The sequence below is a fragment of the Typopeltis vanoorti genome, chromosome 25, assembly GCF_054136105.1.
Source record: "Typopeltis vanoorti isolate ZY-2024b chromosome 25, IOZ_Tvanoo_1.0, whole genome shotgun sequence".
In the NCBI taxonomy this organism is placed as follows: domain Eukaryota; kingdom Metazoa; phylum Arthropoda; class Arachnida; order Uropygi; family Thelyphonidae; genus Typopeltis; species Typopeltis vanoorti.
Window position 1 is genome coordinate 67,213,493 of NC_143573.1, and position 17,632 is coordinate 67,231,124.

The 17,632-nt window shown below is 36.8% G+C and overlaps 1 protein-coding gene across 1 annotated transcript in view; it reads left to right on the forward strand.

Moving 5' to 3' along the window:
* The window catches only part of LOC150092815 (protein-lysine N-methyltransferase SMYD4-like), a 365,428-nt gene that overhangs the window by 224,645 nt on the left and 123,151 nt on the right, over nucleotides 1–17,632 (forward strand). The window contains exon 13 of the mRNA XM_090414288.1: nucleotides 3,542–3,615. Coding sequence (XP_090270414.1) covers nucleotides 3,542–3,615 — 74 coding nt within the window. The remainder of the gene's footprint in view (nucleotides 1–3,541; nucleotides 3,616–17,632) is intronic.

The following is a 17,632-nucleotide window of genomic DNA, read 5'->3' on the forward strand; positions in this document are numbered from 1 at the left end:
AATCATGGGAATATAACAGAGATCTGTATTTAAGTTTTGTTGATTTGGAAAAGGCATATGACAAGGTGCCAAGAGAGAAGCTATTCAATACGCTACAGTTATATGGTGTCAAAGGGGCATTATATCAAGCAATACTTAGTCTTTATTTGAGTTGTAAGTCAGCAGTTAGAATTGAAGGAAGTACGGGAAGATGGTTTAATGTTAAATCTGGTGTGAGACAAGGATGTACATTATCCCCTCTGTTATTCATTATCTATATGGATCACATTATGAAGGAAAGTGGTATTAAACATATCAAAATTGGAGATGTTAATGTCAGCTCTTTGCTTTATGCAGATGATGTTATACTTCTAAATAAATCCGCTACAAGTCTGCAAGATTCTCTGACTAAATTGAATAACTGTTGTAATAAATATGGTATTAAGGTCAGCAATAAAAAGACAAAGACAATGAAAATAGGCAGAATCATTGAAAATGTCAACTGTGTTGTGAATGGAGAACTTGTGGAACAAGTGAAACATTTCAGCTACTTAGGCACGATTTTAATAAAGATGGTAAATCAAATATTGAAATAGACAACAGAATGAACAAAGCTGGCATGTTGGTAGGAAATCAATTGAATAAATTCATATGGAATAAGAGAGAAATTAGTCGGAACACTAAATTAGCTGTATACAAGACAGTGTTCAAACCAGTTTTAACTTATGTATCTGAGAGCTGGGTCAGAAGTCATAAAACACTTGACCAAAGACTAGAGACCGCAGATATGATTGTCCTGAGAAAGATTATAGGCATGAACAGATGCCATCAATGGCAATATCATATTAAAAATGAGGATATTTGGAAATAACTTGACATTGTCAGCATCCAGGAATGCGTTAGCAGAGCTAATCTCAGGTGGTATGGTCACTTAAACAGAATGGGCGAAGAAAGATTAGCAAAACAAGTGTTCTCTGCCAGGTTGGCAGCAAAACGACCCAGAGGAGGACCAAGATATAGGTGGATTGATATGGTATAAAGTGCCTTAGACTATAGAAATACAAGATCTGATAATGTTGGAGTCTTGACAAGTAACAGACTGATTTGGAGGAAAATTGTAGATAGGAAGTTAGTAACAATGTAATTTTTTTCATATAATACCATCATATCCTGTACACCCCTTGACAATACATGGCAGGAATTTGATGATGATGTTTAAAAATGGCATTAAGGTTGTATTTCTGTAGTGTTCTGTTTATCTTATTTGACATCCCTTTAATGTATGGAAAGAAAAATGAACATAAACTGCATATTTAATTTAATAACTATGGTAAATCTTGCCTTTCTGATCATGCACTGAATACTTCACATAGAATTGAAGGCACCATAAAGAACTGTGAAGGCACCTGTTGTTTTTATCAAACTAAAATGTGATATGAGCATAAACTTGATGCCTGTGAAGTTCTTATCAACCACCCGAATCTTAACAATAATGGTGGTCTAAAAATCTGAAGAATATAGATGACACATATTCTACCCACTTAACCTTTTGGTCTAAGAGTTAATTATAATTAGGACTGTAAGCAGTCTAGGATCTTAACTCTTATATAACAACACTCTTGTTAATTTATGGATTAGTCTACCACTTTTGCTATATTAAAACTATCTATATGAATTTGTTCTCCGATGTTATAAATAGAATATAGCTTTGATGTAGTTTATTTTTCCACTAGAGGTTAGGTCAGAAGAATAACAGTTGATCAAATCATTGTCACTTTGGCATACTGTTTGAAATGTAATATAGCTTATCTTTGTGTGTATGTATATATATGTGTGTGTATACTCCAGATGATGACCTTAATATGAGGGTTGAAACATGAGGAAATTAAAGTTATTATTCTAACATGGTTGTAGTCTCCATAATTTTCCTGAAATGAATGCTAATCACTGTGTAACACTGAAGGAAAGGATTTCTTATTGTCTGTTATAAATGTTATAGGGAAATGAAAAATATAGTAAAAGTAATATTTATTTTATTATACTACAGTTTAAAACATTACAAACATTGAAAATTAAAGTCTTATTTCTTTGTAAAAAATTACCAACAATAGTTTGAACAGTGCTTACGGTACAGAGCGACCATCTTTTCTATGGCATGGCAAATTGTCATACTACTTTCACATGAACTGAATAACAGGTGCACAGTGATCACCAACAGACTTTGAAAGCAGTGATGTGATTGGTTACTGATCATGATAGCCATCTGTTATTTAGTGATTTATGGACTGAAGAGCTAGCAGCAAAGTTTGTACTTTATGCAATTACTCACTGTTAATATACTGTGGTAACTGAGTTTTGAACTGTGTTGTTGGGGGACTATTTACCTAAACTTTTGTAACTGAAATTCATACATATTGGAACTGTGCTAAGTAAGGACTGCCATGTGTGTGTGTGTGTGTGTGTGTGTGTGTGTGTGTACATACGCATACAGGCCACTGAATCAGAAACCTTTATGCAAATGTATCTAAATGTCACACACACACAGTGTATGTGCAAAATACTTGGTCACGTGCTTCACCATGTTTTCTTTAAGAGTCCCCTGATATCGCTGGAAGGTCTGGTATCCCCCAAGGAATATCTGAACATTGTTGTCAAACAAGTCTATTCTACAGTGTTGATTTTTTATCTACTAGGTGATGGTTCAGTAAGCATGACAGTGACTTCCAACATCTTCCCTGGCCACCACAAAACCTGGATCTGAACCTCATTGAGAATGCATGGGGCAAGTTATAAAAACAGATCTGTGAGCAAATTCCTCTTCCTTCAAATCTGAGCCGATTAAAAGACTATCTGGTGAATGCCTGGTATGTTGTAGGTGTAGATGCAATCCAGCACCACATGGAATCTATGCCAAACCACTTATGTGCTGTAATGCAGGGTATAGGAGATCCAACACAGTATTGAATAAAAGTTTCTAATTCATTGGCCAATATGTGCTTATAGTATTTTTTATTTATTGTTTACATAATCTGGAACTACTGTTCTAGAGACTGAACATTGGACTTTTCAAACCACTTCAGGCTTCCAGTAAGCAGAGCAGTGGTCTCGCACGGGGTGATGAAGGTCATCTTTCACATATAATGTTATGGCAGCATTAATTTGCCATCAATCTATGCTTAAAATAATATCAAGTACTGCTAATATATCTCAAAAGAATACTATTAAAGTGAAGAGATGATTTTAGGGATTGATGCAGTTGAGCTCCATTAATTACACAAGAATTGCTACCTCATGTCAATAAGAGATACATATTCTACTTTTTTGTATTCCTTTTGTATATCATACTACCAACATACTAACAGATTTTTTAGGTTACTTACTTGCTCAAATGAGAGATTGCTATATTTCTAAAGGGGGGGGTCAAAACTATATTTCTGAAAATAAATATTTCCAGGATATTTCAAAAGAAATATGCCTTTTTTTTAAAAAAAAAAAAACCTTCATTAATTTAATATTCCAAGATTAGTTAATTAATAAGCAGCACCTTTGTTATTTATTTCAGCTTTCACAAGAATGTTCTACTTGTGAGGACGATTAAAGATGTAGAAGCAGGAGAAGAAATCTTTAACTGTTATGGTAACCATATATATATATATATATATATAATCATACAGATACACAAAACTGAAAAGTTGAAATATGTTTTAGAAAGTATCTCCATTGAATGAGAAAGATTTCTTTCTGTCTGTACTGGTGTTTCATGTTCAGTAAATGTAATGAATATGTGAATCTGTTTTAAGCTGACAGATGACACCTGAGACTTATTAAATCGCCAATTGTGATTTAGTAAGTTTATCATCATATATACTTGTTGTATATATGGTGATAAATTGTAGGAAATCTGGTTGAGTCCACTATAATTATTTTAAAGGTTTAAAGGACTTGACCTTGAAAGGACCACTTTTCAAGGACTTGAAAGGTAGTTAAAGGTAGATAGTATTGTTAAAGGTAGTGAAAGAAAAGAGTGACAGAGTTAGAATGGTGAGTCTGTTGCTGCGGTATGACAGAGAGGAGTTTAGGAGGAGGGCCATAATCGCAAATGACATTATGCGGAGGTTATGCAGACCGTGTGGTGTGGAATTCGTGGATGTGTGGAATGAGTCTGATGGGCAAAAGGACTTATACAAGATGGATGGCCTGCATTTGAATGGACTTGGTGTGCGAAGACTGGAAAAAGTGTTGCTGAATGAAGTGAAAATAGATGTGCAGAACCAGGGAAACTAGAACTACCAAGGATGGGGGGGGGAGTGGATATGCAGACATCAGTGAGACAGTTGAGTGTAAAAATGTATATAATGTACCTGAGCCAGCACTAAGGACAAAAAATGGGACATTTAGAATAACGCATCAAGATAGGGGTGGGACAAAGGGATCACTGCATTTCATGTATACTAATGCCAGGAGTATTAGGAACAAGAAGGAACAATTTTTGGCCTTGATTGGCTCTTCCTGGCCACAGGTTATTGGCATTAGTGAAACATGGCTGATGAAAGATGATATAGTTAGTGGGATAGAATGTGTAGGTTATAGTGTGTTTAGGAGGGACAGAGAGAATAAAATGGGGGGGAAGGGTGTTATTGATGATAGCTAATGAACTGCAGCCAAGGAGAATTGAAGTTGTATTGCAGGATAGTGAAAGGAGCTCATTTGAGGCTATTTGGTGTGAGATTGAGACTGGCAGAATAAAATATACAGTTGGGTGCTGCTATAGACCAGGTGATGGAATAGATGGTGGAGATAGTATGCATAAACAAATTGATGAAATGAGTGGAAGGAGGGTAATTATTATGGGGGATTTCAATTATGGTAACATTGATTGGAAGGAGGAGAGGACACATGTGAGCAAGGAAAAGGATTTTATTCAATTATTAAGGGATAACTATCTGAGACAGCATGTAATTGAAAATACTAGGGGTGTGAGAGTGCTTGACCTGGTAATAGCATCTCACAATTTGACTGTAATGAATATGACCATGTTGCCACCTATTGGTGAGAGTGATCATAAGGTCTTGACCTGGGAGGTGGCTAAAGGTGTGGAATTTTTGATTAAGACAGGGTATATGTGGAATTACCATGCTGGCAAGTATGACAAGCTTAGGAGATTGCTTGGATCAGTGCCATGGCATGTACAACTGCAAGGGCTGGACGTCGATAGAGCATGGGAAGTGGTCAAGGAGCATTTACAGGAGGTTATGGCTGATTGTATACTTAGGGTCCGAATAGTAAAACAAGTAGGGGTTAAATGGATGAATAACACCATTAAGCTTGAGCTGCAAAAAAAGAAACAACTGTGGAGGGAATTTAAAGAAAGGGGTGACATGCAGGCACACGAACGGTATAAAGCGCAGGCCAGAAGGGTAACGAGTGTGGTAAAAACAGCAAAAGCCAATTATGAAAGGAAACTAGCTATGCAAGCAAAAGAGAATCCCAAACAGTTCTTTCAATATGCTGCAAGCAAGAAAAAAACTGTACATGGCAAAATGATTTTAAGGAATGACGATGGTAAGGAGGTCACTGAACCAGTCGATATAGTGGAGTTACTGAGCGCGCACTTTGCAAAAGTATATCATCCAGGTGGTGACATTGAAAAAATGAAGGAGCCATTAGTTTATACGGGAATTGTGATGAATGAAGTGGAGGTGAATAGTCTATTACAGAACCTTAATGTGAATACATCTGTGGGATTGGATGGTATACCGGCACGGGTCTTGCGTGAAGTGGCTAAGGAATTATCAGTGCCCTTGACCATGTTGTTTAATCTGAGTCTCGGGTTTGGTTTAGTCTCGAAAGAGGGGAAAATAGTTTCACTGCATAAAGGAGGATCCAACACTATGGTTGCAAATTACCGACCAATCAGCATATCAGGAGTTGTTGTCAAGGGCTTGGAGAAAGTAGTCAAGAGAAAAATACAGGAATGGATTGATGAAAATGAGGTACTGTACAGGGGACAGCATGGCTTTGTAAAGGGTAGATCATGCCTGAGTAACTTGCTCAAGTTTTATAACAAGGTGACGGCTGAACTGGATAAGGGAAATGGGTTTGCAGTGATACTGCTGGAGCTGGCAAAGGCGTTTGACAGGATACCACATGGAATTCTAATCCGTAAACTGCAATATATGGGAATGGATATAGGGTTGGTGAGATGGATAGGTGGATAGTTGATGGAGAGATATCAAAGAGTGGTTTATTCAGGAGTGGAGTCCAAAAGACGGCCTGTGACTAGTGGGGTGCCGCAGGGTTCTGTTCTTGTACCACTGCTATTTAATCTGTTCATTAACGATATAGGGAAGGATCTAAGTGGAACAGTTCATTTGTTCACTGATGATGCAAAGTTGGGGAGGGTGATAGTGAATGCAGAAGATGTCAAAGTCTTGCAGGATGACTTAGATAGATTGGAGTTCTGGGCTAAGGAGAATGGATGTCAATTTAATGTGACAAAATGTAAGGTTATGCATTTTGGGGTGAAAAGATTAGCAGCAGTATACCACATGGGTGGAACTGTACTCCAAGAGATTGATGAGGCCAGGGACTTGGGAGTGTTGGTGGATAGGGAGATGAAGTTTAGGGGGCACATTGCGAAAGTAGCTAAATCAGCTCATCAACTCACTTGGTTGTTGAAAAATACCTTAACGAGCAGAGACAAGCAAGTTATTCTACCTCTGTACCAAGCCTTGATAAGACCTCATCTTGACTACTATGCCCAGATTTGGTCACCTCGGTTCCTTCTTGATGGGGAGAAGGTGGAGAGAATCCAGAGGCGAGTGACTAAGATGATAGCAGGTCTATGGAATGAACCATATGAGAACAGGTTGAAGATTTGTGGGTTGCAGAAACTGGTTGATAGGCAGAAAAGGGGAGATATGATTGAGACATTCAAATTGCTAAAAGGATTCTATAAGATTAATTCAGAGGATATTTTTGAGATCAGGATTGGTGGTGGGAGAACTAGGGGACACCTATGGAAGCTGGGCAAGAGTGTGGTTAGCAGTGGTGTTAGAGCTGGGTTCTTTACTTTTAGAGTGGTAAATGAGTGGAATAAGCTGCCAGAGTCTGTTGTGGGTGCTATGACAGTGAGCGAGTTCAAGGCAAGGTATGATAGATACTGTGAGAATGTCATATAGTTGTGTGGACATGATGTTTAGGGACTCCCTCGATGAGTCTGAGGACTCCCTGGAGTAGCCCGAAAATAATAATAATAATAATTCAGATGATTTCATACATTACTTATATAAAATTTTATTATTTTATTTTATTATTATTAATGTACTCTTTATATGACTGATTTTTTCCAATTATTATTATATGGATGAACTTCTATGGAGTGTACAATTTCCAAGGGTAACTAACCTCTTGTCTTCCTTTTTTGTTATATACGGAAGCTGTTCAATAAGTAATAAGACTATATTTATACAGAAAACAGATTACCTTTAATCGTCATCATTTACATGGTGAATGTAAATGATGTCTCTTTTTCGAAGTAACTACCATGAGATGCAATGCATTTGTCCCAACGTTGCGTCCACTTCTTAAACACATGTGAAAGTCCGTTTTTTGAGAGTTCTTTCAAAACTGCCTCCGCAGCTTTTACACATGCTTTGTTGCTTTTGAAATGGCGGCCTCTTAGTGGTTTCTTGAGCTGAGGAAACAGCCAGAAATCGCACGGTGCGAGATCAGGACTGTATGGAGGGTGTGGTAGGATATCTATGTTGTTCTTCTGCAAAACGTCCACTACACCATCAGCAATATGTAACCTTGCATTATCGTGGTGCAATAAGAAGCCATTCTTCAGCAATGGACGCTTCCTTTTGACGTGCTGTACCATTGTCCGTAAAACATCCTCATAGTATGAGCCGTTTACAGTATTCCTGGGTTCTACAGCGTGTTGGTAAACAATGCCTTCGTAGTCAAAAAACATTATGGTCATAACTTTACCAGCTGATTTTACAGTTTTTGCTTTCTTGGGGGTAGGTGAAGATGGATGCTTCCATTCACTGCTTTGTTGTTTCATTGTAGGGTCATAGTGATACAACCAAGCTTCATCTGCTGTAATGATGCGTTTTAAGAAGTTGTCATCTTCTTGTTCCAGTCTTTCTTTCCATTCTGTGCACACATCCACTCAATGCTGCATTTGCTCCGGTGTCAAGAGTTTGGGAATCCATCGGGCGCAAACACATTTCAGTCCCAAATGTTCAGCCATGATTGAGTGAACACTTCCCACAGAAATATTCAGGACAACATGCAGCTGGCGTACTGTAATTCTGCGATCCTCCTTGATGATAATCGCTGCTGTGTTGATCATTGTCTCTGTGATGGACGTTGAAGGTCTTCCCTCACATTCAAGATCTTCCACATTTTGCCTTCCTTCCTTAAAAGTTTTATGCCAACGAAAAACACTTGCCGTCGACATTGCTTCATCGTGGAAAGCTTCGCGTATCGTGTTAAAAGTGTCCGATGCCGATTTTTGCAAACACACACAAAATTGAATCGCATAACGCTGTTCCAAGGATGCTTCCATTTCGATGACTGGTCGTGGCTCGTAGGCACGCCGAAACAAGCTTGTGTTTAGTCACGTGACACTCTGGTACATCAGCCCGTATATGCCATCTATCAACCTCTTTTGTTAATATAGACAGCAACATTTCTTTATTCCACAGAAATTAATATTGTGATGAGAGGTTTCGCAACAGTAAAATTAGTCTTATTACTTATTGAACAGCCCTCGTATTATTCTTCGGCATTACCTGTATAAAACACCTTTAGTAATGTTTTTATCATATCCTCTTTTTTGGCCTATCATCTAAACTTTGTAACCCATATAGTCTCAGAGAGTGTTTCATTTAAAGACATAACTATTCTGCCTCCAGTTGGTGAGAGTGATCATGCAGTACTCACTTGGGAAGTGACTAATTTGTAAATGTTTCATTCAGAAAATGTTACATGATGAACTACAAAGTAGGAAATTATGCCAACTTAAGAGTATGCCGAGTTCAATCTAGTGTTATTGGTTGCTGGATGGGAAAAATTAAAAAAAATACTTAAATGACAATATCAGAATGTGTCCCAAGAGTTCTAAGAATAAATAGGGTAGGAGCCAAATGGATGTGTAATATTATTAAGCAAGATATTCGTAAGAAACGGATAATAATGTTAAAGGAATACCATGTGCATAAGGATGATGTCTGTTAAGAAAATTATGAGTAGCAGGCTAGAATAGTCACAGCTGTGTACAGAAAGCTAACTCAGAATATGAAAAGAAACTGGCTGTGCAAGCTAAAAACAACCCACAAGAATTCTATTGATGTGCTCCAAGTAAAAGGAAGAATGAATACGAATAACTCTTTTGAATGCAGATGGTGTGAGGATAATAGATGCTGAAGAGGTTGTTCAAATAACCAGTGCCAATTTTGCTAAAAGCTATCAACCTGGTGTATGCAACATTGAGTTTGCTGCTACTTTCACTGAATGAAGAAACTCAGGTGTATGAAGAGGAGGTATTAGAGCTGTTTCACAAACTGAATAAAAATTCAGCAATAGAGACTGATGGGATATCAGCAGGAAGAATGCTAAAAGTGTTCAGCTGAACTGATCATTCCTTTGACCAGCCTATATAATTTGTCTCAGAAAAGGGAAGATTCTGCAGGAATGGAAAGAATGGATGGTAATGCCATTGCACAAGGGTGGTGCAAAGGTCAACGTATCCAGTTATCGACTATTCAGTATCTCAGGAGTGGTGGTGAAGATTTTGGAAAAATTGTTAGGCTTCCATCCAGAAATAGGTTGACAGTGAATCCCTGCTTTGCAATGAGCAGCATGGGTTTACTAAGGGAAAGTCATGTTTTAGCAAATTGCTCACATTCTATAATAATATTACCATTAAACTAGACAAGGGGAATGGATATACCATGATATTTCTGGATTTTACTAAGATTTAAGGGTCAAAGCTGTATAACTAAGAGGAGACCTCCACATAGCCTTTAAAAGAATGCAGAGAACCGACTAGGAAGATGAGGATTGGACATTCTGACCTAATGTCCAATCCTCATCTTCTTGTGGTGCACCCTGTTGGATATCTACTTGGATACTGAACGAACGAGGATGGGCTGACAATTTGGGATTTAGCTGACCAAATTGTATTCTTATTGGCTTAAACCAATATACAGAATGATGGTACAACATGACAAAATTTCATGCCTGCTGGAGCGTCACCCGGTTAAACAAGGCCCCCGTTGATTTCGCCAGGTAACCAGGGCTAACGGCAAAAAGTCAGCTACTGGAACAAATCTGAAAACGTACTCCAACTCAACATCACCACAGTTAAAGATCGGTACTATCAACATAAGAAGCTTGAATGGCAAAGCTAGCTGAGGAATTAGATAAGTACCAGATTAATATAATAGGGGTGACTGAAACAAAAAAAAAGACAAAAACTGGTGAGATCTTTCTGAGCAATAAATACAAAATGTTATATTCAGATAATGACAACCAAGGAAAAGAAGGAGTAGCCATAGTATTCAACACAAAATACGAGGCTAATCTTCTTGAATGGCAGGCAGTCTCAAGTAGAGTGATGTGGGCAAATATGAGAATGGGAAACAGGACAATGAGACTTATTTATGCCTATGGTCCCACAGAAGGGTCTACTAAGGTAGAACCTTCTGGGGAGAATTTAGAGGAATTTTTTGAGGCTTTAGAAAATGCCACTGACACAATGAAAAAGGAAAAGTTGGTCCTTGTTGGGGATCTAAATAGCAGAGTAGGAAATGATTGTCAGACATACAAAAATATTTGGGGAAAATTTGGAGAAAAGAGCAAAGTCGAGCAGATCTCAGATGTTAACTGTAGACTAAAATATACAAAGATTATTGAAGAAAAAATGAAAGAGTTTGAGAACAGGAACCAAACCTTGGAGATTCAGTGGCCAGCTTTGAAGAAAACCCTGATTGATTCAGCTAGAGAGGCATGTGTTGAAGTTGTCTGCAAGGATAGAAAAATTAGAACTCCACGGTGGACACAGGAAGTTAAAGAGGCAGTGAAGGAAAAGAAGAAAGCATATCAAAAGTTCCTGGAAAATAAGTCAGCTTGTGCTCTTAGAGAATACAGAGACAAATGTAAGAAAGCTAAACACTGCTGTGTAAAACTAGCTAAACAAAAGTCATGGGAGGACTTTGGCAATAATATAGAAAATAAATATCAAGAAGGTGGCAAAATATTCTGGAGGTTGTTGAAGAAGCTTAGGAATGGAGGAAAGAGTGCTGTAAAAGGAATTAGAGATGATAAAGGTGACATGAAAACGGGAGAAAAAGATATCCTTGAAGTATGGAGTAATTACTTTGAAAAACTGCTAAATGAAACAGGCAGTGATGACAGCACAGTGGTAAAAAACACTGACCAGGCATGCAGTCAGGAATACATATCCATACTTGAAGTAGAAAAAGCCATCAAAGGCTTGAAATGCGGAAAGGCAGCAGGAGTAGATGATATTCGACCAGCTGCAACTACCTTCATCATCTACACCAACGGCATCTACTGCCGACCACCACTACCACTAGTATTTTCACAGACAATCACAACCAACCATGCCCATGGAGGGATTCGAACCTGCAGGCTGGAGAGAAGATACGCTAACCACTTGGCCAACCAGACCTGCAATAGATCATATTCGACCAGAAATGCTCATATATGGAGGTATCAAAGTTTTACTATGACTGCATTGCATAATTCAGAAGGCCTGGTCAGAGGGGCGAATTCCAGATGATTGGAGCAGAGCTCTCATAATACCCATCTATAAAAAAGGAAATAAAACTGAATGTAAGAATTACATAGGTATTTCCCTACTGAGTGTTCTGGGTAAGATCTACACAATTATACTTGAGAAACAGCTGAGAAAATTGGTGGAAGGGAAGATTGGTTAAGACCAAGTCAATTCATGCCAAACAGAGGTTATCAGGATCAAATTTTCACTTCAAGACAAATCATTGAGAGATCTTGGGAATATAACAAGGATTTGTACTTTAGTTTTGTAGATCTGGAAAAGGCATATGATGAGGTGCCAAGAGGAAAGCTCTCCAGAATGCTCCAGTTAAGTGGTGTAAATGGGACGTTATATTGAGCAATACATATTCTATATTTGAGTTGTAAATCAGCAGTTAGAATTGAAGGAGTTAATCAAGATGGTTTGATGTTAAATTAGGTGTTCAGCAAGGATGCATATTATCTCCACTGTTATTCAGTTCAAAGTGTTATTAAATCCGATGTCATAATTGGTGATGTCAATCTTAAGGACTACATCCGATTTCACCAGTACAGCCACTCTGTGCTTGCAGACCATGCTATGGATACTTGCCTCAGAATATGGTGAAAGAAAGCCACAGTAATACACCGCAGCAAGTTCAAATATGAAAGACTGTTCATGGAATCAGCCTCAACCCTTAGGAACATGCCAAACCTCAACAAATTTGGATGCATGAGACTGCCCCAAATTTGTTTCCCAAATTTGGGGCAGTCTCAGGAGAACTTCAGCTCATAGGCCAAGAACACCTAATATAGTCTGCCAGGGGGCACCATCAGAACTTTAGAAAAACAGTAGCTTCCGCACTTCGTTTCTAATTGCTGTTGTGTAGTACTTGCATGCATGTGTCTTTATCTTAAGTTCCCGTGAAGATGTCAACGTGACATTGCTGAAATATTGGAAAGTATATATTAAAGTTTGATTTAATTTATATTTCTAGTATACACTGTCAATTCCTTAAGTATTTAATAATAATGATGTCAATCTTAGTTGTTTACTTTTTTTGTGATGATGGTAAATTAAATATGGAAATAGATATCTCCCTTCCTGTCATGTACTGAAAAAAAGTATTAAGTGTCAATTCTATAAAACTCCTTTATAACTTATATGCATCTGTTATGTCCCCTCTTTTTGTCCATACTAGTAACTAGTTTTTGAAGCTCATTGAACTGCAAATCTGTTTTTATACAGAGATTCCTAGACCTGACACAATCTTTGTCACTCCTCTATGCATCTTTTCCACCATGTCTTCGTCTCACAGAGTCTGGGTGACCAGATCTGCACCTAGTAGTCTAGTAGGCTTCTTAAAGCCTTATTAAATTGGAACAGTAACTTCACTATCCATGTTTGTTAGTGTATTCTTCAACAACCATGTAATCTGTTGTGCTCAAACGTGTGGGAAGGCTTATGTGTTTGTCATACATGTTGATTATTTTTAATGGTATAGATGAGAACACAGACTTATAAGAAAATAACTATTTATTAACTTATTGTTGAAATTTTGCTGGTATTCTATCTAGTATCTTCAGAGCACAAAAACAGTTTGTCACAGTACGTGAGACAACCACAATCCGGTATAACAATGGGACTAGTTTGAACAATTGTAACGTACAGCACAAAGACTAAAGTCCTAATTAGGTGCCATCTACGTTGAGAAGGAAAAAAAAAAAAACACAGAGAAAGCATGTATTAATTTGGTGTTAAGATGATTGTCTCCTAAATCTTTGGCAAATTTATACAGCCATATTTGTTGAGGTTTGGAGTATGTTTTTGGAATATAAATTTGCCAAAGATTTGGGAGATAGTCATACGAACACCAAATTAATACCTGCTTTCTTTCTGTTTTTTTTTTTCTCAACATAGATGGTGCCTAATTAGGACTTTGTTACAATTGTTCATACTAGTCAGATTGTTATACTGGATTGTGGTTGTCTCGCGTACTGTGACAAAATGTTTTTGTGCTCTGAGGATGCTGGATAGAATACCAGCAAAACATCAGCAATAAGTTAATAAATAGTTATTTCCTTATCAATCTGTGTTCTCATCTCTTCCATTAAAATTAATTAACAAAATCTGTTGTGTTGTTCTTGCTACCATTGCAAAGTGCCCTCTAAACTACAACTCCCTGTCTACAATATCACCCCCCCCCCCCTCTCTGACTCCTTGGCCTCAGTACTTTCCTATAGTTCATTTCCATCAGTATAGTACATGGCTTGTGATCTCTTTCCGGAGTGCATCACCTTATATTTGGCCACATTAAACTGGCAGCCATTTACCTTTGCCCATACTGCTAGTCTAAGTCATTCTGCTTGATCTTTACATCACCTCCATTTGTGATCACTCTTGCATCATCAGCAAACAACTGAATATTTCCCAACAAATCATTTCCTGTGTCATTAATGTGCAAATGAAAAACAGAGGATCAAGTACTGAACCTTGTGGAATATTACTGGTCACCTGCCCTTCTGGACTCATCTCCGCCACAAACTGCTCTTTGATATCTGTCCACTAGCCATCCTCCTATCCCAATCACCAGATTCATATCCAGACTCAATACATTAAGAGGCCACATAACAATAATTGGTGCATATGCACCAGAAGAGGGAAAAGAAGAAGACAGTAATATATTTTATAAAGAATTACAGAATGCCATAGATAAAACAAACAAAACTGACTATTTACTGCTAGCAGGAGATTTAAATGCCAGAATAGGAAACAAAAAATACAAAACAAACATAGGTAAATTTGGCGAAGATACATGTAATCAAAATGGTCGCAGATTGCGCGATTTTGTCATTTATAATAATATGAGAATAATGAATTCAATGTTTAAACACAAGGAAATACATAAATATACTTGGTCAGCCAGAGGATACAAATCAGTAATTGACTACGTTATCACAAATTTTAAATTAGCGGAGTTAATTTTAGACGTAAGAGCATATCGAGGCTTTGAATTAAACTCTGATCATTATAGGGTATCAGCAAAAATTCGTTTTAAACCAAAGTGGCTAAAAACACACAGAATTGAAAATTCTTACCAGCCAAGCTACAAAATTTCTTCATTACAGGATCCTCAAGTTAGACTACAATATCAAAAATGCACAAACTTAAAAACAGAAACCACACATGAATCAAGGGACATAGAAGATGAATGGGAAATTTTGAAACAAATTCTCACAAAAGCAGCAACAGAAACCTTAGGAATAAAGCACAAATGGATTAGAAAAAGAGGACTATGAGACTGGAACAAAGAAATAGAAAATATAATAAAAACCAAAAAGGACAGTTACCAGAAATGGCTAAATTCCAAAACAATAGAAGCAGAAATAGAGTATAAAAGAAATAGTGCAATTGCAAAACGAGAAGTAAGGAAAAAACATAGAGAAAGATGGAACAATTTCGTAACAGAACTAGAAAAGGATTTATTTAAGCCACAACCCAAAACCTATAAAGTAATAAAATACATGAATAAAGAAATAAAAGAAAAGATAAAAATACAAACAATAGATTTAGAAAAATGGGTGACCTATTTCCAAAATCTCTGGACAGATGAGAACAATGAATTAAAATTTTATAAGACAAAGAATGACCTAATAGAAAATATCACAATGTTAGAACTGAAAAATATAATAAAGAAGATGAAAAATAGGAAAACGCCAGGAGAAGACAATATAAATATAGAACTATACAAAAATGCAGGTGAAAAATTTAATGAAAGACTTTTGAAATTTTTTAATATAGTTTGGATGTCCGGAAAAACCCCTAACTCTTGGAAAAAAGCACTGGTCATCCCAATCTATAAAAAAGGAAATAAAGACAATTGCAATAATTATAGGGGAATTAGCCTGCTGAATACAGGATATAAAATATATGCAGGAATATTAAAAGAGAAACTAAGCAGCATTGTAGAAAACAAATTACTAGAAGAACAAAATGGCTTCCGAAAAGGCCGATCCTGCATAGATCCAATTTTTACTTTAAAATTATTAATAGAAAAGAGAAGAGAATTTCAGAAAGAAACACGTGGCGTTTATTGATTATGAAAAAGCTTTTGACAAAATTAGTCGACAAAAATTTTTAAAATATTAACCAATTTAAACATACCAAACCAACTTTTACAATCTATTCAAGAAATATATACAGGAAATAAAATAGCAGTTAAATTAGAACACACCTCAGAATGGAAAGATATATCAAGAGGAGTACGACAAGGATGTACCCTCTCACCTCTGCTTTTCAATATATATATAAATGAAATATTAACAATCTGGAAACAGCATAACCCATTTGGTATACAAATGACCCTGCAAATGAAGATAGATACACTACTATTTGCAGATGATCAAATAGTATTAGCTACATCAGAAGATGACTTACAAAGATCATTAAAATCATTAAATGATATCTCAAAGCAATATAATATGACAATATCCAAAGAAAAAACAAAAATAATGGCATTCAAAGGAGAAAACCCAATAAGAAGTAAAATAGTGATAGATAATAAAATACTAGAACAAGTAAACACTTTCAGATACTTGGGATGTGATCTATCATACGAAGAAGAAAAAGACATAGACACTAAAATATCAAACTTTGTCAAAGTAAATGGCATAATAAACAGTAGATTTAAGCCATCCCTGGTACAAAAACACACTAGAATTAGACTATATAATGTCTTGTCAAAACCAACTCTACTATACGGAAGCGAAACATGGACCATGAAAAGGAAAGATGAAAAACGAATTCAAACAGCAGAAATGAAGTTCCTCAGAAAAACAGCTGGATATACCAAGTGGGACCACAAAACAAATGAAGAAATCTTACAATCCCTAAAAATCAAACCAATTAATTACTACATAAGACAGTATAAACAAAAATGGCTAGAACATTTAAATCGAATGGACAACAGCAGACTACCAAAAATATTATACAGATACAAAATAAGTGGAAAAAGAAGAATCTGAAGACCAAGAAAGAGATGGCATGAAACCGGAACAGGCCACATGTCCTATATTCCATGTTAAGAAGAAGAAGAAGACTGATTACTTCAATACCCTAATCACTGCTCCTGAGATACTGATCCTTTTTCTATTCCACTGTTACCTTACCAGTACTGAGGCTAAAATTAGCCTTTCAAAGGAGCTGATAATTCCCTTGCACATTTTCATAATACACAGGCCGATATGCCATGCAATCCCATGGCTGTGTTTCCACTGAAGTCCAGCAATTTTCTAAGCTTGTAGATTTCTTCAACCTCTATTTTCCCATCAGTTAATGTCACATTCAGCATTTCAGTATTACCATTGCAAGGGTGTACCTAGATGGCTAGATGGCACTCCCTTGCAAAATGATTGCTTATTAATTCAACTATTTCGTTTGCTTTTGTTATCTCCCCACTATCAGCACTTTTTAAAGTCATCCTTCCATAGTCATCCCTCCTACCACATGGCGAAAGAACTCGTTAGGATTTCTTTTAGCCTCGTCAACTAGCTTTTCCTCATAATTAGCTTATTAGGGTGTCTGTATAGGACATCCTTCTTGCTTGTGCATTATATTGCTCATGCTTTTTCTTTATTCTCCCTCCACAACTTTTTCTTTGTCTGCAACTCCTGCTTAATGATGCTATTTATCCATCTAACTCCTATGTGATTTATTCTTCTGACTCTGAGTATACAGCCTGATACTGCTTTCTTCAAACACTATTAATCACCTCCAATCCATTACTAGCATCTCTCTCTCCTCTAAATTTTCATCCCATGCCACTGCTGAAAGCTGACTTCTCAGCATATAAGTAGCTTCTTC